General features: G+C 37.2%; 2 protein-coding genes and 1 pseudogene across 10 annotated transcripts in view; 1 reads left to right on the top strand and 2 right to left on the bottom strand.

Moving 5' to 3' along the window:
• The window catches only part of RABGAP1 (RAB GTPase activating protein 1), a 154,651-nt gene that overhangs the window by 46,617 nt on the left and 83,898 nt on the right, over nucleotides 1-24,136 (bottom strand). The gene's annotated exons all lie outside the window — the stretch shown is intronic.
• GPR21 (G protein-coupled receptor 21) lies at nucleotides 13,633-20,174 on the bottom strand. The gene is made up of 2 exons (XM_032306370.1): nucleotides 19,336-20,174; nucleotides 13,633-18,905 (listed from the first exon to the last, which is right to left on the bottom strand). Exon 2 carries the CDS (start codon nucleotides 18,512-18,514, stop codon nucleotides 17,465-17,467), a length of 1,050 nt encoding a protein of 349 aa, XP_032162261.1. The 5' UTR covers nucleotides 18,515-18,905; nucleotides 19,336-20,174; the 3' UTR covers nucleotides 13,633-17,464.
• LOC116571281 lies at nucleotides 23,470-23,598 on the top strand (annotated as a pseudogene).

A 24,136-nucleotide genomic window follows, 5' to 3' on the forward strand; every position in this document is an offset into this window, starting at 1 on the left:
TGTAATTATTTTTATAAAAGTTCATACTGTTTTGATAATTAGTTTTACTACCTGCAAAACATTGTGAGCATCTTTTCATATTACTTGACAATTATCTACCCTGTCATTTTTAATGCACAGTTACCTGTAACAGGGCTATACCATAATTTACTATGCTAAATCCCTGACTTTGGAATATTCAGGCTGTTGTATTTCTTTTGCTATAAACAAGGCTGTAAAGTAGAGCCATGATTCCTAAGGGAATGACAGTTTCCCACAATTTTATCATTCTCCCAAGATTCAGCATTTAAGCCGTGTGTCTTGGATTAGGAATTACACTGCCAATTTGTTCTCCAGAAAAGTGCACCAATCAGTGTACACACATTATTAGTAGCACCCTTACAGCAATTATCCTGCTGTTTTGAAAGAATCTTTTATGTACTTGTCTTACCCTTCTTCTAGTCTATGTATGACTAATAATTGTATCTAAAGTTGCAAAGAACTACATATAAAGTTTACTGAGTCCAGCCCATACTAATTCCAATGCACTGTTCGCTGAACCCACATGTTGACTGATCAAAAGGCATTACTGCATAGGTATTTCCTTGCTTGGTCAGTTGATTAGAGGGTCTAGAAGCAATCAAATCCAGTAGCAGTGAGCACATCTATTGCCAGGATCTTGGTTTCTGATACAGTTACCAGTAAAAGGAACCTCTCCTTAGAGAAATAATTGTTTCTAAGACTGGGGCAGGAGATATAAGATGAACCTGTACTATCTAGAAGTGCCAGAAGAGTAAAGAAGTGCTTCCCCTGTATCCTGACTATGAAGAAAACAAACACACAACAACAGGAGTATGCCAGAGGGTTAAGAGGAGTCAAAGAAAAGAGTTCCCAATGTCCAAAGCTGGAACAATTAAAATAAACAAAGTAGTACTGGATTATAATCCAAGTATAAAACAAAAATCCATGAGTCTATACTTACATAAACAAATGACTAAATAAATAAAGGCATGGGGAGGGGTGAGACAAATAGCCTATGCAGAAGAATTCCCAGTAACGTATGCAGACACACTGCCCTCCTGGAGGAAGCCCATTCCTGGTGTTGAGTGGTGCAGAGTGACTTCCTTGAGAAGAATACACTATGGACAGGGGAAAAACTGACTTAACAGCGAAGAAATATGACAAATGTGCCCTCAGCCAGATGATCAAGGTCAAAATCACAGTGGTGAGTCATGGTGATCGTCCCTACCCTTGATAAGAGATGATAAAAATGGTGCTTTACCTATATGTTCATCAACAAAACTCATAACCTCATAAGAAAAACAGATCAATTCCAGCTGAAGGGCATTCTATAAAATACCTGAGCAGTATTCCCTAAAACCATCAAAATCATCAAAAACAAGTTAAAGTATATAACATTGTTACTGTCAAGAGGAGCCTAAGGAGACATGAGGATGTAATGTAATACAGTACCCCTGAATAGGATCCACTAAAGAAAGTATACGGGTACCTGAGTGGCTCAGTCTGTTAAGCAGCTACCTTCAGCTTGAGTCATGATCCTGGGGGCCCTGGGATAGAGCCCCATATCAGGCTCCCTGCTCAGCGGGGAACTTGCCTCTCCCTCTGCTACTTCCCTCCCTGCTTGTGCTCTCTCAAGCTCTCAAATAAACAAAATCTTCAAAAAACCCCCTAAATATAGATTTCAGTTAATATTAATACAACTATATTGTTTACTAAACATAAGATGTTTAGTTAACATCTTACATGCAGGGTATGGGAACATCCTATACTATTTTCACAATTTTTATAAATCTAAAATAATTCTTAAATATAGTTATTAAAAGAAAAAAATGGAAATGGCATTATCTCCTTATACAATATGGAAATTTGGACTTTTAGCAAGGTTAAGCCACCCAAGTTCACATACCAATAATGATCTGCACTTATTAGCCACTCAATAAAATGCTGAACAGAATATGTGGAATAAAACTGGTGAAATGAATGCTGTGGGTATAAGTTTATTAGTAATCAAAAGTAGGTTCTGTTCATGTGACAGATTTATAGATGACTTCTCTCTTGGCCTGAACTGTTACGCCCTTTTAGTGTATACAATATAAAGCGATGGTGAGGCTTTGTTCTAAAAAAAAGTCTGCAGAGAAAACCCTAAGGAAATAATAATACTTATATGCTGTTTTCTTCTCTCCATTGAAGTTTTGAAAGTCATCCATTAGTTCAAATCACAGTGGTACCACATTCTGTAATTCTTCTGGATAACTATTTTTATATCTTACTGTGAGAATTGGCCCACTGGGTAACTTCTCAGGATTAACAAGGTACTGGGAACTGGCGGAAACTCTTTGAATACACACCCTTTGTAAACTCAAGTTGAAAAATAGAAAGCTAAGAATGGCAGGAAGAAAAGGAAAGTACCCAAACAAAGAAAATACAGTGGAAGGCTGCCATGAGAAATAACCAACACAGGGAAGATTATTATTTCCAGAGTAGCTTGTTGCCTAAAGAAAAAGAAAGATCTTGGGACTAGTGTGTAATGTTAATAAATGATTTGTTAAAAGCCATCATGTAACACTTAAGAAAACAAAATAAAACAGAAACCACCAAAACCTCACTCAAATCTATTATACCGTATTCTATCTTTACACATTTTTACAGAAATAAAAAAATTTGATTATATCTTGCTCTTAAAGTCAGCTATAGCTTGTAAGAAATGAATTTTAAAGACTTAATTTTTAAAATCCCCTAGGATAAAAACTCAAAAGAAGAAAAAAGAAATTGAAGGGGTGCTACATGTTTATAAGGGAATAAATGAGGACTGAAAACATCCTTGAGGTATAATCATTCTCTCTTAGCTATGTAACTCTCATCATTTGTTATTTAATTATATATGTTCTGGAAACAGCAGACTTGCTTAAGTTAAAAAATAAAGAATAAGACTTCTATGCCAGTGAAAATAGATGTTCTTATGTTTGGACAAGACCAAGATGGTCCTACAAAAATCTGAAAAATCTGGAAATTTTATTTCCATTGATCATGTTAAATCTAAGCATTTCTAATTTGATGTAACCAAAAAAGGTGATTAAGGAAAACAGTAACAATTATTCTGTCTTTTGAACAATAGCTTTGTCTTTAAAAAATCAAATACTATAACCGTCTTAAAGAATGCCTCACACAGGAATTCTGACAAAATAAAAAGAAGGTATCTGTGATATTCCTAGAGATTTCTGAAATTTTGAAGATTCCTGAGATGTGTTTAGAGACTTAGTAAACAGACTTACAGGTAACCATAAATTCTCTGACACTGCATGTGATCGATGCTTTGCATGTATTTTTATAAGAGGGATGTTTAGGAATTTTAAGACTCACTAGAATGTGTAAGTTCATAAGTGCAGAGACTTGTTTTTTTCATGTGCCATCTACAACTCCTATAAGAGTCTGACAAATGGTAGACGTTCATCAGGTATTTGTTGAATAAACGAATTCTCAAAGGGATATATGAAACAGCTAACGTTCAGGGCCACTCATTTTTTACTGACAAATTTGCTTTTAGAGATTTAAAAATAATTAAGCAAAAATAACAAGAGCTAAGATGGATCTGCTGCCATTGTTTTAACTGCTTTATGTACAGACAGATCACACAGACAGATCGACCCATCTTAACCCTCTGACAACGGGGGAAGAAGTTAAATCACCTGAAAGGTGAGAAGCTGGGCCTGGAACCCAACTGTTCTGGTGTTTTAGCTCACATTCTTAACCTAGACAAACATACTGTGAAAGTGAGCAAATTTCCTTCAGTAGTGAGTGACCTTTCTAGTTCCTAACATATGAAAAAAAGGCTTTTGTCTTCTAGCTCTTATACCTAAAACTGACATGAGAGACTTTGAAAATATGCTTTTTCTATTAAACTCATATGGAAGTGCTTTCTTGGATAAGGGTTGTTCAGTGGGCTTAAAACAGAAGTAACTAAGGCCCTTCATGCAGACAGAGAACATGCAGACAGAGAAATATATATAATGCTCTTAAACATAAAAACAAAGTGAAGAAAATCTCAACATGTGGCCCTTCTAGAAGTTATTCAAAGAAAAGGCATTTTCCCTAAATGCTAGTTGGATTCCAACATATATCTTAACCATAAGACCTTGTAAATCAGTGGTGGCTCTTTCCCATCAGACTTGAGATTTATGATTTTGGCATATTTCCAACTTTGGGAGAGAGCCAAGGGACAAAATGTGTATTTGTCAGGTTTTCCTGTTTGGGACTTAGCACCCTGTGGGGGATCTGCAATTTTAGTACATAATTCAGAAATCCACTGTATATTACCAACATCATAATTTATCTCACCCAAATGAAATTATAAAGGAGGTAAATCAGGCAGCAGGAAAAATGTTGACATATAATATAAATGACGCAGTAAGTGTTTTTGTTTTTTTTCTCCCGTGAATAATGTTAACCAGAACACTGTAGAGCTCAGTATGAAATACCTTTGCTAATCATCTTTTTTTTTTTTTAATCATTTCTCAGAAACAAAACCCATTTGGGTTTCTCTATTTTTGTCTCATTTAGGAAAGTGCCCTTATATCTCAAGACAATTAGATAACTATACCAACGCCCAATGCTACTAATGTTCCTTTATTCTCTTTTTCCCTTCCAATAAAGAAAACTTACTCTAAACATACACAACAAAAAGACAACCATGTACTATGGCAATGAACTGCCAGAGAATGTTATACAGAGCAGACTCAGAAAGAAGGCTCCAGTAATGTCTGCCAGATAAGCAAGTGCCTCTTACTTTAATACATACTTTAGCCCTTGTTAGCTGAACAATTATATACTTCTTATGTTAATTCTATCCCATACAGTATGACAGAAAATCAGATGACTTCCTCAGAAAAGATAGCTTTTTAATAAAATAATGTACTGCTATCACATTGTTTCAATCCAAATATGGCATTATAGTGCCATTCTAAAAATAAACTTAAGTCCCCTGTGAAATGCAGTCTTTTAGCTATGTTCATTTCCTTTTAGGGCTCAAGTTTCCCACAGGAAAATTATTCAATGTTTGGCAAAATGGTCCCAAATCATGTATAGATAAGGCATAAATGCTAACTGCACTGTCAACCTTTTCCTGCTTTGTTATTATTGCTTCTTCTTCATAGTAATCCATCATGGAGAGGCCCAAGAAGCAGGAAATACTCATGAACTGTTACCTGACAAAAGTGAACACAAAAAGTGTCATTTTGATTAAAAGCTGGGAGGGGAGGTAATCGATGAGTCAGCTAAATTTGAAATCGCAAAACTATGAAATACATAGGCATATTCCAAACACTTGTTTCTGATAACTGTGATAATTTCCAAATACTTACTTCAATTATATTACTGAGTAAGATCATGTATCAAATGCCTTCTTTGTACAGCTTAATAAAGACTCTATTGTTTGACTTGCACTATTTGCTTAAAGGTTTTATAAAGCATTCTATGTCCAGAACCAAATCTTCTTAAAATCACCCATTCATGATATACCACACACATGATCAAGATACATTCCTCAAGCTATATTTTTATATAACCAAATAATCAAATTATGATTTCTAAGAAAATATTTGTATTTCATAATCCTTAACAAAACACTCAGTTTTAAAGTTAGTTTCTTCTGAAAATAACTCTTAAGCTAGAGAATTAAGTAGCAAAAATATATAGCAACTACAGAATAGCTAGATATATTAATATGACTTTACAACTCTACAGAGTTCCCAGCTCTTGTAACAGTTAACACAATTGAGAATCTGTGTTTGAATGATATTAATCACAGATACCTTCATCTGTGAACTGCTGAACTGCATTCAGAAATCTAGAAGAGGTCTGCATTCATATACTTAACTCTCACACTATATGTTCTGGGTTTTGATATCTATTTTAGTTATATATTTTTATATAGCTTTCAGGCAAAAATAATGTTTCCTTGAGCCCCAATATATAAGAAAAATGTTTGAGATTTTAATATTTCCCTAAAAAATTAATCTTAAGAAACAATTACCAAGGAATATTTAAATGTTTAAAAGCTATCTTATTTCACCATTAATGTATAAAGTTGTAACTATATAGATCTTTTTTTATCAACCTAAAAACTCAAAACTTATCTGCACAAAGGTATAATACTAACCAAAGTCTATTAGCACTTTTGTAGTAATGCCTTTCTACATAGGTGTAAGAGCCCTCCTGAAATTAAGTTTTTTAAATGTTTTTCTATTTAAAGTTCTTGGGAAACAGCACTTTTAAAAGATAGTGGACAAGCAGTGATCTTCAATTTTATTTAAGCAAAAACTTTGCCCTCTAATCTCAACAGCAGTACAAGTACTATAAATAGCCATGCAAGCTTTCTAGAACCACCCATGTCATGTATTTTCACTTACCCTAACAAACATTTCTGAGGTGGCTGCCAGTCATCAACAGAACTTTCTAACTAAGATTTTTTGAATCTTAATTGGTTTGGTTCAAAGTGCCAATGGAAAATATTTAATAACACACCAAAATCTGAGTACTTGTTTTCCTTTTTCCCCAAACCTGCTAGCAACTCCCATTTTTTAAGCACTTGACAAATGTTGAACAATCCTTTGGGCTTATTTTGGGCTATGACTGAGCCTAAGGGAGGTGTAAGACCGGGCAGAGCTTGAGTCCCAGCTCCACAACTAATTAAGTCACCACTCTGGGTCTCCCTTTCTCCATCTGTGAAAGGAAGGGTCTAGATTGAGACCTCTAAGGGGTTTTCTAGCCTTGTGACTTTAGGATTCTATATTATGTAATTTACCTCTTCAAAAATCTTAAGTCCATCTCCGCTTCCTAATTAAAATCAAATCCCTAGCCATTTATTCCAGACTAGGTCGTCCCGATTTATCTATCTATCTTTCTTTCCTTTTAAAAAAGATTTTATTTATTTATTTGAGAGAGAGAGCAAGTGAGCGCGTGCAGAAGTTAAGGGGAGCAGTAGAGGGAGACGGAGTGGACTCCCCGCTGAGCAGAAATCCTGACGTGGGGCTCGATCCCAGGATCCCGAGATCATGACCTGAGCCAAAGGCGGACACTCAACTGACTAAGCCACACAGGCGCCCTCCCAACCCCCCCCGCAATTTATCTTTCTGACCTTACTCTGCATTATACCTCAACTTGAAACCTCTGGTTTATCCACGCTGCTGTATTCACACAAGGAAGATAGCAGCACCTGTTAACATGTACTGAATGCTTACTATGGGCCAAGAGCTTCACATGCATTAGCTCATTTAATCCTAATACTTGCATGAAATAGTGCTATTAAGTAAGGCAACAGAGACTAAGGGATTTCATACCTTGCCGTAGGTTCACAGTTATTAACTGGCAGAGCTAGAATTCAAACTCAAGTCTGCCTCTCAAGCACATACTTTTCATCACTACATATTACATGGTCTATTTCTTCATTTTTTTTTTAAGATTTTATATATTTATTTGACAGAGAGCTCACAAGTAGGCAGAGAGGCAGGCAGAGAAGAGAGGGGGAAGAAGGCTCCCTGCTTAGCAGAGAGGGGCTCGATCCCAGGATCCTGAGATCAGTTAACACAATTATCACAATTAACACATCAGTTAACACAACTTGAGCCAAAGGCAGAGGCTTAACCCACTGAACCACCCAGTCCCCAACATGGTCTATTTCTTAAGTGCATAAATGACCCCTCTTCATTCAGAGCTCTTTGAAGCTTAAAACACCCCTTGCCATGATTTCATTTTTTCCTAGTACAACTCATTTTTGAATTTCAATGAAAGGGATACCTCTTCACCATTGCACTCCCAAATTTCCTTTCTACCTCTAACCTACTAAATAAAGCTTTTATTCTAAGCCTCAATGACTTGTTCCTTAATGAAGTACATCTAAATGCACGTACCTTAATGTCTAAGAATTGCACAGGAGTAATCCTCCAGCACAACATACTATAAAAGCAGGACAAAATACATAAAATACCAAGGTACTGATGGAGCAAATCATTATGGCAGTACTTGAGGGGTTTATGATTCCTGCAAAAAGGATGGGTCACTCCACATTCACCCAGGGCTTTCCTCTGGAGTACATTCCAGTTTGCAGCAAGCCCTGGAGGTTACTGGGAGATTCTGACCTCTGTGTGACAAAGAAATAATACCAACAATCTTTTACTGAATTTCTATGCACAATTCTACATACTTAAAATGCATAGTGTCTGAATTTCACAATAATTCTAACAAAAAGGGGAGTAAGCCCATTTTATAGAATAGAGAACCAAGGGCTAGATATTCCAAAATCCATGCTCTTTTCATTGCTTTTCTGTTTATCTTAGGAGAAAAGTGATCCAAGAATAGAAACATAAAGATCTTTACATTAATGTAACATGCATCTGATCTTAAATCAACCCCTTTAGTGTTGGCATCATCATAACTCAAATAGCCAGAATAAGTACCTAAATTCTGTTTTAACTTCATTTCCAGTGCTCCGTAGGATACAACACACATCCTCGGTTCAAGGATGTTAACAATTCATGACGGTAACATAGTCTAAGTAAGGAAGGGTTTCAATTACTACAAATATCATGTCATGAAGAAAAAGAACTTTTAAAAATGAAAAAGACTTTTGAGTCAGATTCTGCTCCCCAAGGGCCAATGAAGATAGAGACCCACAAATGACCTTTTTAATTTTTTTATTTCTGGTCTAGCTATAAATAACTGATTTTGGCAATGGGGATTTCCCCAGTCTTTCTGGAAAAAAATTCATAAAGAAATCATGCTGTTTAATGCTGTAACTTCTGCTTTCTCCCCGAAATATTAATTTACTAATTCAACAGGTTTTTATTAAAAGCTGACAGACACAGAATTTAAAGCTTGACTTTGAAAAGACTTACTTTTGAATGTTGTTCAAAGCCAATACAATCGTTTTGTAACAAACCAATAAATCTTTCATTAAGTGATTTCTATTATGGTAATGTAACATAAAGATGTGCTTTTTACTCTGCAAAGGGCACTCTCGTGTCATATGTTGCTTTGATAATTGTACGTTACTTTATTAGTCTACTGTCTATAGATCTTTTGGGCTCCTTAAACTCTGCCCAGCTGGATACCTTCAGCAACCTTCTACAAGGGGTGGGCTGAGATAACACTACAGAGATCTTACTTTTCCCAGAACCTTGCCCATCTCATATACTGCCTTCTAAGGAAAGTCATCTAAACACATCTCCTCACCTATGAATACTGCATAGTACTTCGCGTTCCACTCATCATCTCATACTGCCACTTGCCATCTGATACTGTCTTGTACTATAGACACCTGCATACCAGTATACATATACTCATCAAACACACACACACACACACACACACACACACACACACACACACACACACACACACAGGTTTGTTTTCATGATTTCCTTCCCAGGATGTCAAAGAAGATGCTTTCAAGTCTGTTATCTTTCCTTGGTAAAAACCAAAATTAAAAAAATGTAAAAAGACCCAAACAGATACCTATGCATCATGATGATGTAGTAGATTGGAATCAAAAAGGTCTTACAGTCTCCAAAACAGTCTTCCACAATTGTAAAAGAGGGATAATATATCCCCTTTGCCTGTCTTCCTAGGAGGATAAGAATAGGAAGTTGCTCTATATAGGACCAGAGACAACAGAGTGCTATAAGGTTCTCATTTTCTACTTTAGTATGTTCTAAACCCATGCTTTATGGTTTCCCTCTACTTCTGCTGAAATTTCTTTGCCTTTTCCTAAACATGGTTTATGCTTCTTGTAAAAAATAATATACCTACTTATTTGGAAAGGTCACAGTACAAAGCTTACAAAGAAAAACAGCAGACCCTAGACCCCTCACTCCTCCCATCCTGCTCCCTGCTCCCCAGAAGCAACCAATTCTTCCTTTCCTTTTTCTTTTTTCTTGGCTGACTTCTTTCTTCCTATTTCTAAATATAATAATACATATCTAAATATAATTATATATATATATATATATAATATATTTAAATTGCTATTTTCTGTGTGTGTGTGTGTTCAGACTTTCTAGTATGGAAGATGATACTGTACCTGATATAGTCCCCAAACTCACCACCTGCCACACGCACTTCTCTTCCTTGACTCTCAATGTAATTTTGCTACAATTTTTAGTTAAATCAATATTGCTCATAGCTAAATCACAGAATATATCATAACTAGACTTCCTTTCCTAATTTTCCATTTTGTCTGCACAGTTACTAATTGCTCCATTTTTCTCAATATTCTATGTATATCTATCACCAATTCTTCCCCAACAGATCTGACAGAATTGTAAATGAATTCCTGGGGCATCTGGGCAGTTCAGTCAGCTAAGCGTCTGACTCTTGATTTCAGCTCAGGTCATGATCTCAGGGTTGTGAGATCAAGCCCCTCTTTGGGTTCTGCACTGGGCATGGAGCCTGTTTAGGATTCTCTCTCTCCCTCTCTCCCCTTCTTCACACACACACCTCTCTCTCAATAAATAAATTTTAAAATTAAAAAAAAAATAAATAGAACTGTAAATTCCTCTCAGTTATTTTTTTCTAAAGACATACTTCCTAGTGTCCTCCTTCCTTCTACTCCAACTTGGATAAGTTGCCGTCTAGGTCTACTGCATAGCTGATACCCCACGGCTTTCCTTCTCCATCATCATGGGAATTCTCTTCCCCTCGGTCCTGTGCTGGGAGCCCCCGCTTCCTGGTTTGTCTATCTTCCACTTTTTAAATTTCAACCATTGTTGTGGGGAAGCATATCTTTTGGTAACTCACTGAGAAAGGATGTAAGGCAGGTAAATATTTTTGATACCCTGCATATCTCAAAATGGGTTTTTACGCTTACACTTGAAAGAAAGTTTGACTGGGTGTAGAATTCTAGGTTTAAAAAAAAACAAACAAACAACACTTGTCAAAAATTTGAAGTTATTCCCAGTTATCTCCTTGCTTCAATGTGGCAGGAAGTCCAGTGCTATTTAGATCTCTGTACTTAGCATGTTCCCACTCTCCCATTCTTACTCCAGACCAAGGAGCTATTAAGATTTTCCTTTATCCCTGGTGTTCTGAGATTTTATGATTCACCATCATAGAGTCTTTTTCATACACCAACCTGGTCCTTTTCATTATGGAAACTCATATCCTTCAGTTCTAAAAATTTTTCTTCTGATATTTCTCTGAGAATTTCCTCATTTCCTCCCCAGCCTCCATTCTGTTTCTGAAAATCATGTTAGCCAGATACTGGGCCTCCTCTATTGCATCTCTGTCTTGTTTTTAATTGTATTATCATCTTTTGTTTCATTATCCAGCCTACTTTAATTTTACCTTCCAACTTTTCTGATTTAAAAAATACCTGATTAGAGGCACCTGGGTGGCTCAGTGGGTTAAGCCTCTGTCTTCAGATCTGATCATGATCTCAGGGTCCTGGGATAGAGCCCCACATCAGGCTCTCCGCTCGTCGGGAGCCTGCTTCCCTTCCTCTCTCTGCCTGCCTCTCTGCCTACTTGTGATCTCTGTCAAATAAATAAATAAAATCTTTTTAAAAATAAATAAATAATAAAATTAAAAATGCCTGATTATACTTTAAATCTCAAGAGCTCTTTCTTATTCTCTTCCTGTTCATTTTTTAAAAAAAATGGCAACCTACTCTCTTTTCACAGATGCAAAAGCTTCTCTGAAAATATATTTGGAAAATATACTGGATTTACTTTTAAAAGTTTTTTTTTTTTTTTTAAAGATTTTATTTATTTATTTGACAGACAGAGATCACAAGTAGGCAGAGAGGCATTGTTTCTATTTCCTCCGATTTTTGTTTGTTTTGTTTTGTTTGGGCCTGTGTATTATGTAAGATGCCTTTCTCAAAAGACCAGTGATCTTTGGCTAACTGTAAAAGAGGAGTAAATACACTAATTGGAAATACACTGTCTGTATGGATAGGTGGGATTGGCTGACTGACAGGCATCAACTTAAAGTGACTTGGGCAGGTAACATGACTGGTTTGGGGGCCCTCAAGTATCAGTCCCTTATCTTCTGGTTAGAAGATTTAAAGGTGACTGAGAGCATTTTAGAAGCACAGAAGGAAAAGAAAACTGATTATTTAATACACAGACTTTTTTTTTTACAAGAACGGAATCACGTGATTCTTCTTTATAACTCTGCCAATTAATTGCAATGACTGGCATATAGCACAGCTTGCTACATAAGGGCTTCTTAACTGTTTCTTAAGCTTTTCCTAAAGCCACTGTTATTTCATAATAGAATTTTCCACACTTCCAAGCCGTATCATCTAAAGCACATCCCTCCGAACTGATGACTGACAGCATGTTAAGAAAAGAAAGGAAGACAAAACTAGAAAACTGGTAAAGACTGAAAGACAAAGAAAAACCACAGAATTAGTCACCAAGCTAGGCTCTACCTCCTCTTTCCTTGTGACTGATTTTTATGGCATACCTTATCTGGAATCGGAGCCAAGAAGGTGCCGTGATCCAAGTACATATTCCTTATCCAGGCCAGGAGAAACTGGCAGTTTGACAGCACCACCATAAGTTCCCTTGGCCCAGGCTACAGGGTTTCCAGGAGTGGGAGCTGGCATACAGAGAACGCACATTCCCACACTGGTCTTTTGGTCCTAAAAAGATATCTTTTATCATTTAGAATTAAGAATAGCCTTGAGCAAAGAGAAGACTGCTTGCTTATAGGCTCTGACCCACCTTTTGAACACCACTGCTCTATAATGACTAGAAGTAATATCAGTGATTAGAAGTAATAATAAGAAAGAATCATTCATTAATTCTGTAGAGTTGACCAGAACTTAGGCTCTGAGCCAGGTCCCATGTTAGATTTTGGGGATAAAGAGCTGAAGTGATACTACACTGTTCTTGCCTTCAGAGACTTTACAGACAAGTAAAGAAAGTAAATGAAAATAGTTTTATACTGAATTTAATGCTACTGTTGTTTTCGGAAGGTGGAGGGTTTATCATGCCTCTCTTCCCAAATTTGGGATTGCTAACCCACACGGAGCTTCTAAGACCTTAATGTGGGGGAGATACCATATCCTTATGTGGACTTCTTCAGATGTGAAACCATGGTAAATACAAATAATAGTACTTGTGTTTTCATTGCAAAGCACTTCACATATCACAAAGTTAAATCCATACCTAATTCAATTGTCAAAGTAACCCTATGAGGGATGAGGAGATTATCTCCTTTTATAGAAGAAATTAAGTGCTGGGTGCCTGGGTGGCTCAGTCGTTAAACATCTGCCTTTAGCTCAGGTCATGATCCCAGGGTCCTGGGATTGAGCCCAGCATTGGACTTCCCTGTTCAGCGGGTAGCCTGCTTTTCCCTCTCCCACTCCCCATGCTTGTGTTCTCTCTCTCGCTGGGTCCATCTCTGTCAAATAAATTAATAAAATCTTAAGAAAAACAAAAAAAGAAGAAATTAAGTGCTCAGAGAAGTGACTTGCCCTTAGAAAACTAGTTAATTTGAAACAGAAACCTAGATATTTTATTTTCAGTTCAAAGTTCCTTTTAATCATATCATGATGCACTCTTCACCCAAATTTTGAAGAAAAGCCTAATGACTCATTTGCAACTATAAGAAATGACTAGGATAATGCCAAGATCTGCAGAATGTATTAATAATGTGTACATTTAATATAAAATAATTAGGTTTCCTTCAACCTGAAATGGAAAAATTATACAAAAACAACACAGAGAGCAATTTGTGAAGACTTAAAAAAATCATAAATGCCACAATTCTCCCATTCTTAATCTTACCATAATTTGCTCATATAACAATAAATTCTGGTTTGCCAATAATTTATTTCACAAGTCTTCTATGGTACAAAAACACAGTGAAATTAAAACATTTCCCACAAAGCCACTGCACAGATTTTTCAATCAAACCTGAAAGGCTGAGGAAACACTCCCAGAAACCACTCTGCTGTCTGGGAACTTGTAACCCTGTTACTTCAATTTCAAGTTCAAAGAGTGGACAATGCATTTATAGTACAAAAATTCAAGTTTTCCCAATCTTTAAAAACACTAAGACCATTATTCAAGTAAAAAGGAAAAGCCCTTAAAAAGGCTCAAAAAGAAATCTATCAAGCAATAACGCTTAAAGAAAACCCTTTCCAAAATGGAATGTGGGAGTGCGCAGATCCATGAACAATTTAAATATCCTTTCTGGTGTAAAACAGTTCTTTCATTAAAGTAGACCACTTGTCTTTTTGTAACTGCTTTTCTGTTCTAAGAGAAAAACAAAACATATCTCCTCTGAAATCATGTACAACTAATTTACAAACATAACAATTAGTTATTGTCTTATCTGAACATTTACTATGAAACAATTTCAACACAATCACCAAAAGCTTACGCTTCCTCTGCTATCAGTCGTATACCATATATAGTTAAATGCACTGTCTTGCCAAGGCCCAAGGTAATTGAATCTAAAAATATACTTTTCTTTTTTTTTCATTCTGAACTAGCCAGATTGGTATTTAAACCAAACGTAATCAAATGCTGCAATAAATTTGCCAGAATGAAAAGGTTATTTAAATACAAACTGTTCAAATGTATCACACACAAAAAAAGACTTAGTGATTACATCCAGGCTCATCCCCCAACATGTACACACATAAGAAAATAAAAATTAAAAAACAAAACAAAATTAAAAAACAGTAAAGACACTGAAGGTGAGAAAAGAACTAATAACTAAAAGAAAAGGCAGACCTTATATAGTCCAATAAAGACAAGATAAACAGGAAAAACATCTGATATTAAGCAAGTATCAGCTGGGGGAGTGGGAGAATTTTTCTTTAAAATTACACATACTTAGTTTCTACTTTGGTTTTAGGCAGAGACAGTGACAGATTTTAACGTGAAAAAGTATTTCTAATAACATCTAAATTTGGTACTTGGACAAAAGAAATGTAAAAATCTGTTAACAAAAGCTCTTATTAAAAGAGTTGTCTTCTGAGTCATTAAAAAATCAGCTTGAAGGGTGCCTGGGTGGCCCCAGTGGGTTAAAGTCTCTGCCTTCAGCTGGGATCGAGGCCTACATCAGGTTCTCTGCTCAACGGGGGACCTGCTTCCCTTCCTCTCTCTCTGCCTACTTGTGATCTCTGTCTGTCAAATAAATAAATAAAATCTTAAAAAAAAAAATCAGCTTGATTAGCCACTTCCAGAAAATCAAACAGATATTTTCTCTTTTCCATAAAATTTCCTAAGATCTGTACCAAAGGGTTTTCTCTTTTCTCACAAGATGGAACTCCATTGCAGTAAAAAATTAAAAGGGCTCAGCATCTGCAAAAGTAAAAATCCACTGATTTAACATCCGTTTTCTATGTATTAAAAAAAAAATCTTTGAGATTCTCATTTTGCTAAACTAAAAACTCACAAGCAAATGCAAATCTGAACAGGTTACATTCTCCAACACGTATGAAAAGGGAACTTTGGTTTTTTTAGATCTAGTGCCCCATAAATAAAAGAGAAATGTACAGAACCATTTTTCAGAATCCAAGAGAAAAGGTTTTCCAATTCAAATGGCAATTTAACAGCCATTCATTGTTAAAATAACTTACAATTTTAATGAGTTCTAAATATTGAAACAGCTTAGAATCTAGTTTTCTAATAGTAAATATAAAGAACAAGCAAGCAAGCTTTTGGGAAGAATTCAGAATCTGAAATTTCAATGTTTATGTAACACTGATTCACCTGAAATTAAGTAGTTTAAGTAGAACACATATTCAAGGTTTATTAAATCCTAAGACTGCTGTCCTTCACTTTAAACCGGGGCGGTAGGTTTTCTAATATATGACAAAAAACCCCCAAAGCCTATCTCCCTGGTTTATAAATATCCATGTCCTTTCTTGGATTCAAAATGCCACTTTAACCCATTTCCCTTGGGTTTCTTCCATCTCACTGAATACCATTGTTGTATTCAGATTATAACATCTAGCCAAAGGCAGAGATCATGTAAGTCCCCTGAAGACTTCCAAAACATTAAAACCAGTAGAAAAAGCAGAGGAAATACTCTCATGCCTGGAGCTCCTGGGAAGTCCTTCTCTCCTTTTAGAAAAATAAACTTCTTGTTCTAAAGATAATCACTCGAAGAACAAAACAGCACTAGTACACACAAATATACAGCACTCTCAATAATTCTACAGTTACAGTAATAATATCCTATAGGTTTTGCTAGTACTTTGGCTTAAAAAAAAGGAAGACTAAGTAAAGAACTGTTACTAAATGACTTTTTTTCCTCAGAAAGAGAACAGCAATAAAGTCCTTTCTCATTCTCCTTCTCTCATTCAAATGTGCATTCCTTAACACTAACTAAAAAAGATTGCTTATAAAAAGAATTAGATTGCTACTTTGTTGATTCCATTTAACCAAAAAGAGAACATCTCAATCCCCTTCTATTTTCTAAGAGTACTAGTTAAATATACAGTATATTTTCTGACTCAGTTGCTTAGGACACCTTTCTCCCAGATATTCTGATATTTCAAAACTCTCTGGATTAAAAAAAAAGAAAGAGAGAGAAGACTAAAGATTTACTTTTATATGTTTTCACCATTACACAGAAAAATGGCAGCAATTAACCTATCTTTTGTTTTGCAGCTTATTGAAACACATTTTGCTGTAAAGAGAAATCTAAATTCAAATATTTTCAATACACACATAAACAAAAGCATGGGCAAAAATACAACACCACAACACTTTCTATGCACACGTTTCTTCAGATCTCCATGAAGCATGGCACGGAGAGCAGTTCAATTTTTCATAAAAATTACATGATTTGACTGCACTTTTGCTTCATTTATGGTACACTGCAAAATTTTAAAATTAGTGTTTAGGTGTTCACATTTTTCACTGTATTGAAAATTCTCTCATGAGAATAAGACGTAAAAAACATGAAACATTTGGCTTTCTAAAAGACAGTGCTAAAACTTGCAGTGTAGTTCTACTTTGGCATATATAAAGAAAAATTTTAAATCCTGTTAATTCATCACTGGTTTTTAATATTCCACATTAAAAGAATTCAATTGCATATGCAGCCCAAACAGCTAGAAAGAACCCAGAAAAGCAACAAGAAAATGACTTTTTAAAAATGCTGACGCTTCTCACACCCAGGTTCAGTCATGCCCGTTGAAGAGAGGTGTTAGATATGGCTTTATTTATTTTAAATCTTAAAAATGTAGTCATTTTTGTGACACTGCAAAACCTGGAACCAAGAGCAATTTATCTTCACCGTCCTGATTCTTCTGATGCAAAAACACTTTTTAGAAAATAATTTCTGCAAACTTAGAGGGTATTTTCGAATGATCATTTGTTTGCTATTGCTTAGAGTCTAATTATTTTGTCCCAGATTTCCTAGTGCAACAGGAATACAGAGAGAAAAAGGAAACACACAAACACACATACACACCACAGTGACCCAGTGTGTCTGAACCACTTCAGATATGGCATCCATTAAGGGGGTCTTTGCTCCTAACTGTGTAAGGGTCCTTAGCTATGGTCTGATTTGCGCAAGAAGTACACATGGCCCCTGAGAGGCGCTTTAGTCCCCTTTGGAAGACACTGTTGGAGAGACTATAAATGACACAGTTGCAGAAACTGTTACTAATAGCAAGCCAGGTGGTCAAGAAGGAGGCGAAGCGGTTGCTGTGGCCTGTGGAGCTCTCCAACAAGAAGTAGATGATGTATGGCAACCAGAGGATGTAAAATACACTAGTAATTCGGAACAGGACCATGGCATAGCGCTTATCGGGACAGGTCTGCACCTCCCCAGTCTCCCCACTCTGGCTGCTGAAGCGGGCTTGCCTTTCGCTGATCTCCTTTGTGTGCTGTTGGCAGATGCGGAAGATGTTGAAATAGGTGAAGCACACAATGAGGGCTGCCGGGGCATACAACATCACCACGATGAAGAGGGTGAAGTAGGGGTCAGTATGCCAGGACTCTGCACACCACTGAAACACATCTCCATGATATCCAGGTTTGCCCCAGTGGAAAAAGGAAGGCAGGAAGACCAGGGTGGAATACAGCCAAATCAGGAAAATACACAGACGTAGTCTCCAAGGCGTAACCAGGGTATTATAGGTTAAAGGTTTAGTGATGGCAATATATCTATCGATGCTGATACAGGCCAGAGAGGCCATGGAGACACTCTTCAGAACGGACACTATAAAACCAAATACTTGGCAAGTCAAAGATTCCTCGACTGGAAGAGGGTAGTGGAGGAGTGATAAAGAAGGGACCAGGCAGCTGACCCCAACCAAGAGGTCGGCATATGCCATAGTCTGAATAAAATAACTTGTAGTATGATGGTTCAACAAAGGTGCGCAGTGAAATACAAAAATCACAATGATGTTGCCAGAAATAATCAATACAGTGAGAAAGACAATAATCAACACTTCCAAAAGGCAAAAATCGACAGTTTCCAAATTGCCAAACGTCAAGAGGCAAAAAGGGTGGCTGCTCTGATTACCATCCAAGGTAGAGTTCATCTTGAGCTTGGGAGTGATCTCTCACTTCATGCTGCCGCTTGGCTGCTGCCAACAGTTCAAAGGAGCAGCTGCTGTCATTGCGGTCAGCTCTGTGTGTCTTTAATAACGCCAGAGGAGTCTTAGTCCCCAAGCTCCTGATGCTGCTCTGGTGCATTGCCTGCAGTACAATTCCCTTTTAAATCCTTCTTGGAATAGGGAGAACCAGCAGCAGTTGTCTGGCCAGTCCCAGATGTGGCCATAGTACCAGGTTTACCATACACATAGCACCAGGGAAGTAAGCCAAACTCTGGGTACAGTGTCTTCAGGCCAATGAGGGTAGGGGTAAGGGCAGAAGAGAAGGGAGGAAGATTAGGAGCTTCAGCAGGAGTTGTAATGAGTCTCCTCTGAACAGCTGATAGAAGAAAAGGAGAGAGCATTTTACATTTTGCATCCAATGCCCTAATCAAAGAACCTGGCTAGCTCAGGCTGGTAACCCTCCCACTCCATCCTACCCCACCCGGTACAACTATTCATGGCTACTCTCAGCGGCATAACTGGTCCCTTACTCTACAGAGGAGGAGCAACAACAGCAAGCTTTCGTGATCAACATAAAACAAAATCAATCGCAAGCCAGATCAATCTAACCCCATTCTTTTCATTTGAGCCTTCTGGGGGAAGAAAAGGAATCTGCGCATAGCATTTCTGAAAATATTTTACTAGAACTACCACTAATAAAATTACTTAAGGTAATTCATTTCCTTCATTGATTCCAATGTAATATTTCGCCTCTCTGAAAACCTTTCAACAGAATTTATCTGTCTAGCTCGATTTCAGAGTGTTACCTGTAATTCTGCATGCTGCAATCCAAACAAAAGCCACAAAACATCCTTAACAGAAAGCCTTGCAGTGCAGGAATGTGCCTCAGCCCCGTTTACTGCAGAACTGAGACACACAGGGAGGGGATAAAGGAGGAGGAGGGGAAACGGGGAGAAGAGGGGGCTTGGGAAAAGGAAGAAGCGGGGGAGGGGAAAGAAAACGCCTGTGCGCACACACCCTACGGCATCCTTAGCAGCTCATTAGAATTCATCGCCAGAGAAGTGGTCCCTGATTTCCCGACTGCACAGTGGGGGAATAACTTAATATGCCTGCAGTGCAGTGTTTGAAAGCTGTTTCCTCGTCTGTCTGGAATCCCCCTTTTAGTAGATGGAGTTTAGAGAAGGGGTTGTAGCCGGGACAGAATGCCAACCAGGAATTAGATTGAAACACACTGCCAAAGGGGTAATGGTGAGAGGAAATTCCTATTTTCTTATAGCATTTTCCTCAAGAACAAAGAGCAATGCTAAAGAATGGAAGTATGTTAACCGTGCATGGCAAGTGAGGACTCCTAATTCAGTAGCACAAGAAGTTCTAGCTAGAAGGCTAAATGTTCAGCATTAATTTCCTCTCATGATTCACTGGATATTGGTTAATTTTAAGAAAGATGACAAAAATAACAAGCAAACTTAAAAATCAGTTTTTCAAGAGAGAACGTAAAGAAAACCTCACCCATTCTCAACACCGAGGAAACAGCACACAAGCACGCTGTCCTATATTCAATGCTACACTATAGCTTTGAGATGCCATTTCTTTTTTTTTTCCTTTTTTTTTGTTTTTAGATTTTATTTATTTATTTGACAGAGAGAGATCACAAGTAGACAGAGGCAGGCAGAGAGAGAGAGAGAAGCAGGCTCCCTGCTGAGCAGAGAGCCCGATGCGGGACTCGATCCCAGGACCCTGAGATCATGACCTGAGCCGAAGGCAGTGGCTTAACCCACTGAGCCACCCAGGTGCCCCTGAGATTCCACTTCTTGCTTCTAGTTTACTAAGAAGCAGAGCACAAAAATACACACAAAAAGTGGACAAGTAAATATACCCACTTCCACTCAGGCTTTAAAACTGCAAAAGTTTCATGGTACAAATTAGTTTATGTATCTTAGAATGCATAATCTTGTTTGTGCCTACTTTAAACAATGCAAGTTGGGATTATATTGTGGGATATATTACACTGTGTCAGTATTATATTTTGGTAATGTCATAAATGATGACAATTTTTTCAGCTAACTGGAAATGTGTACTTTTCATACTTTTTCCTCCAGGTATCTTTGGACTCTCAATTCATTCTTTTAAGTAAAGTTCTACATACCCAGTAGGGTGAAAGAAAATAAGCAAAGGTTGGCATTTCTAAGCATTCTAGAAAGATGGCACACCTGGGCAGGGATACACGTTAGGTCATCCGATTTCCATTTTTTATTAGTCTCACATATATGCTTCCTCACTAAAAGCAAATGGCCTCCCATAATCAGAATTTAGTTAATTATATTTTAAGAGCTAAAGCACTGTGCTTATTATAGGAAGGCAACACTAAAAAAACCTATGGAGCATAAGCTTGGATAGCTATATTTGAGAGATCTTACTGGAAAACATGGCAAAGTGTGGCATATAAAAAACCAGTGGCACTGACCACCCATCTGGTTCAAATCCTTGCTCTTCTATTACTAACGCTCTCTTACCCACAGTTTCATCATCTGTAAAATGAGGACCAAACTCCCTATTTCACAGTTACTGCAAAATGAAGGAGACAGTGTATACATACAAAAGCTTACCAATACTTAGGATGTAGTGGGTATAAAACTTTATTCCCTTTCTTTTCGTAGAATTAAAATACCCTTCCTCCTAGGTAGTCTGTGTTTTCCTGCCAACCATGCTGTACTGCTTGAGGATGGGCTCCTCTGATTCCTAAAGCGCCTCTCTTACTGTGACTGCCCAGTTCCGAGGCACTGGGATATTCTGGATACTTTTTTTTTTTTTTTTAAGATTTTATTTATTTATTTGACAGAGAGAGGCAGGCAGAGAGGAGGAAGCAGGCTCCCTACTGAGCAGAGAGTGGGGCTCGATCCCAGGACCCTGAGACCATGACCTGAGCCGAAGGCAGAGGCTTCAACCCATTGAGCCACCCGGGCGCCCCATACTCTGGATACTTTGCTATCACACATTCCTCAAATACAATGAGGCTATACATATGTAAGGCAGTAAAAAATGAACGGTGATATAACATTAATTATTCCTCTACACTAATTATTCCTCACCTTTGTCTCCAGCCCTGACTCTATACTGAGCATTCTTTCCCTTTTATAATTTGCCGGCTAGTCTACATACATCTTCCACCTTAATGTCCCGTAGACTTCACCCACAGCATGTCCAAAATTAAATACATCTTTCTCAACAAACTGGCCTCTTTTTCTTGTTTTTCTTGTTCCAACACTCTTTTATTTTTTCTAAGCCTTCAGGTAAGAAACTAAGGAATTATCTTGACCACTCTCTCCCCACTTAATGTACTATTACTCAACAGGTTCCTGGGAATCTGTTTCTACAGTGGCTCTCAACTCAGTTTTTAATACCTTAGGCCATCATTACATATTGTCTGGGTTTCTAGTCTAGTTCATTTTTCTGATTTATTCATTTCTGCCTAAATATCTAATAGTATATGCTTCATTATGGTACCCACAGTTCAAAAGTCAACGGCTCCCTAGTGCCTCTCCAATCTGATCTCCCTACTCCATACCCACCCCCCCAACACAACTTGCCCTCCAGACAAACCAGGTTACACACTATTCTGTACATTTAACACATACTTTGTTTTTGGACTCTCATTGTTTGAGTGGTTAATACTGAATGAAAAAAGGAATAATTTCTGACAGTTACATTTCAATAAAGAGAAAAGCCATTCACCAAAGTCAGTAGTACAACATTTTCTAACCATTTGTGAATTTTGTCCTGTAACTTATTCTCTAACTCAGGTGTCTCATGTATAAAACTAAACAGTTATGATGATGATAAAAAAAAAAAAGACGTTACATTGGTTAATAGCTTGAAAGAATTAAGGTAATAAAAATATAAGCTGTTTTGTTACTATCACTAGTATAATAATAGTTCTTTCAACTTCATTTCTATTTTAGTAAAAACACTTAGTGCTACAATTAAAATATTCATACAAGAAACTCAAAACAACAAAAAGTTTGAGAGCCACACTTTATCAAATCAGTCAAGAGTTAAGTGTTTTGTTTCAGATTAAAGAAAAACATTTTCTTCAGGAGAAAAAAATTATTAAGGACATATAGTAGCAATAAATCTATGTCTTCAAAAAAAATCTATACAGGGGTGCCTGTACAGGAAGCACAGTCAGTTAAGCCTCTGACTCTTGGTTTCAGCTCAGGTCATGATCTGGAATAAAGAGATAGAGTCTGGGAGTCAGGTTCCCCTCTCAGCATGGAGTCTGCTTGGTACTCTCTTTCCCTCTCCCTCTGCTCCTCCCCCTGTTACACTCTCTCTCTAAAATAAATACGTAAATCTTTCTAAAAAATCTATATAAACTACCTTTTCATTTTTTAAAATTTTTATTTAAATTCTAGTTAGTTTACCATGTAACATTAGTTTTAGGTGTGCAATACAGTGACTCAACATTTCCATGTAACATTTGGTGTTCATCATGTATTTAACCTATCCCCCCTTCCCCACCTCTAGTAACCATCAGTTTGTTCTCTACAGTTAAGAGTCTGTTTCCTGAGGCTCCTGGGAGGCTCAGTGGGTTAAGGCCTCTGCCGTTGGCTCAGGTCATGATCCCCGGGTCCTGGGATCAAGCCCTGCATCAGGCTCTCTGCTCAGCAGGGAGCCTGCTTCACCCCACCTCCACCTCCTCCCTGCCCCGCCTGTTTCTCTGCCTACTTATGATCTCTGTCTGTTAAATAAACTCTTTAAAAAAACAAAAGTCTGTTTCCTGGTTTGCCTCCCTCTTCCCCCAACCTTTTGCTCATTTGTTTTTTAAATTCCACATACAAGCAAAATTATATGGTATTTGTCTTTCTCTGACTTACTTCACTTGGCATAATACTTGCTAGCTCCACCCATTACTCATTTCCTTTTTAAAATAATGCAGTCTTAGCTTTGCGCAGTGGCAGTATCGTAGCCAATGAGGTTTATCTGAGGCGCGATTATTGCTAATTAAAATAATGCAGTCTTGGACACCTGGGTGGCTCAGTTGGTTAAGTGTCTGCCTTTGGCTGAGGTCATGATTTCAGGGTCTTCAGATTGAACCCCACATTGGGCTCCCTGCTCAAGCTGAAAGCCTGATTCTCCCTCTCCTGCTCCCTGCTTGTATGGTCTGTCATATAAATAAATAAAATCTTTAAATAAATAACGCAGTCTCATGATATATTTGTGTTTTTTGGTTAAAAAAAAAGAACAGTATCTCTGCATATACATGTAATTGGAAGGAAGCTCAATGGAAATCAACTCTACTTTTTAGTCGATCGTGAGTGGGTTAATGAGAGATTTTTTTTATTTTATGTTTTCCTATAGTTTCTAAATTTCCCAATTTCTTTGTATAGTTGACCCTTGAACAACATGAGTTTAAACTGCACAGGTCCATTTACAAGTGGATTTTTAAAATAAATACTGTAAATTTATTTTCTCTTATGATTTAATTAACATTCTTTTCCCTAGCTTACTTTATTGTAAGGATTCAGTATTTAATACATATAACATACAAAATATGTGCTAATCAACTGTTTCTGTTATTAATAAGGCCTCTAATCAATAAAAGGCTAT

This window comes from Mustela erminea, chromosome 12 (genome assembly GCF_009829155.1).
Source record: "Mustela erminea isolate mMusErm1 chromosome 12, mMusErm1.Pri, whole genome shotgun sequence".
Classification (NCBI taxonomy): Eukaryota; Metazoa; Chordata; class Mammalia; order Carnivora; family Mustelidae; genus Mustela; species Mustela erminea.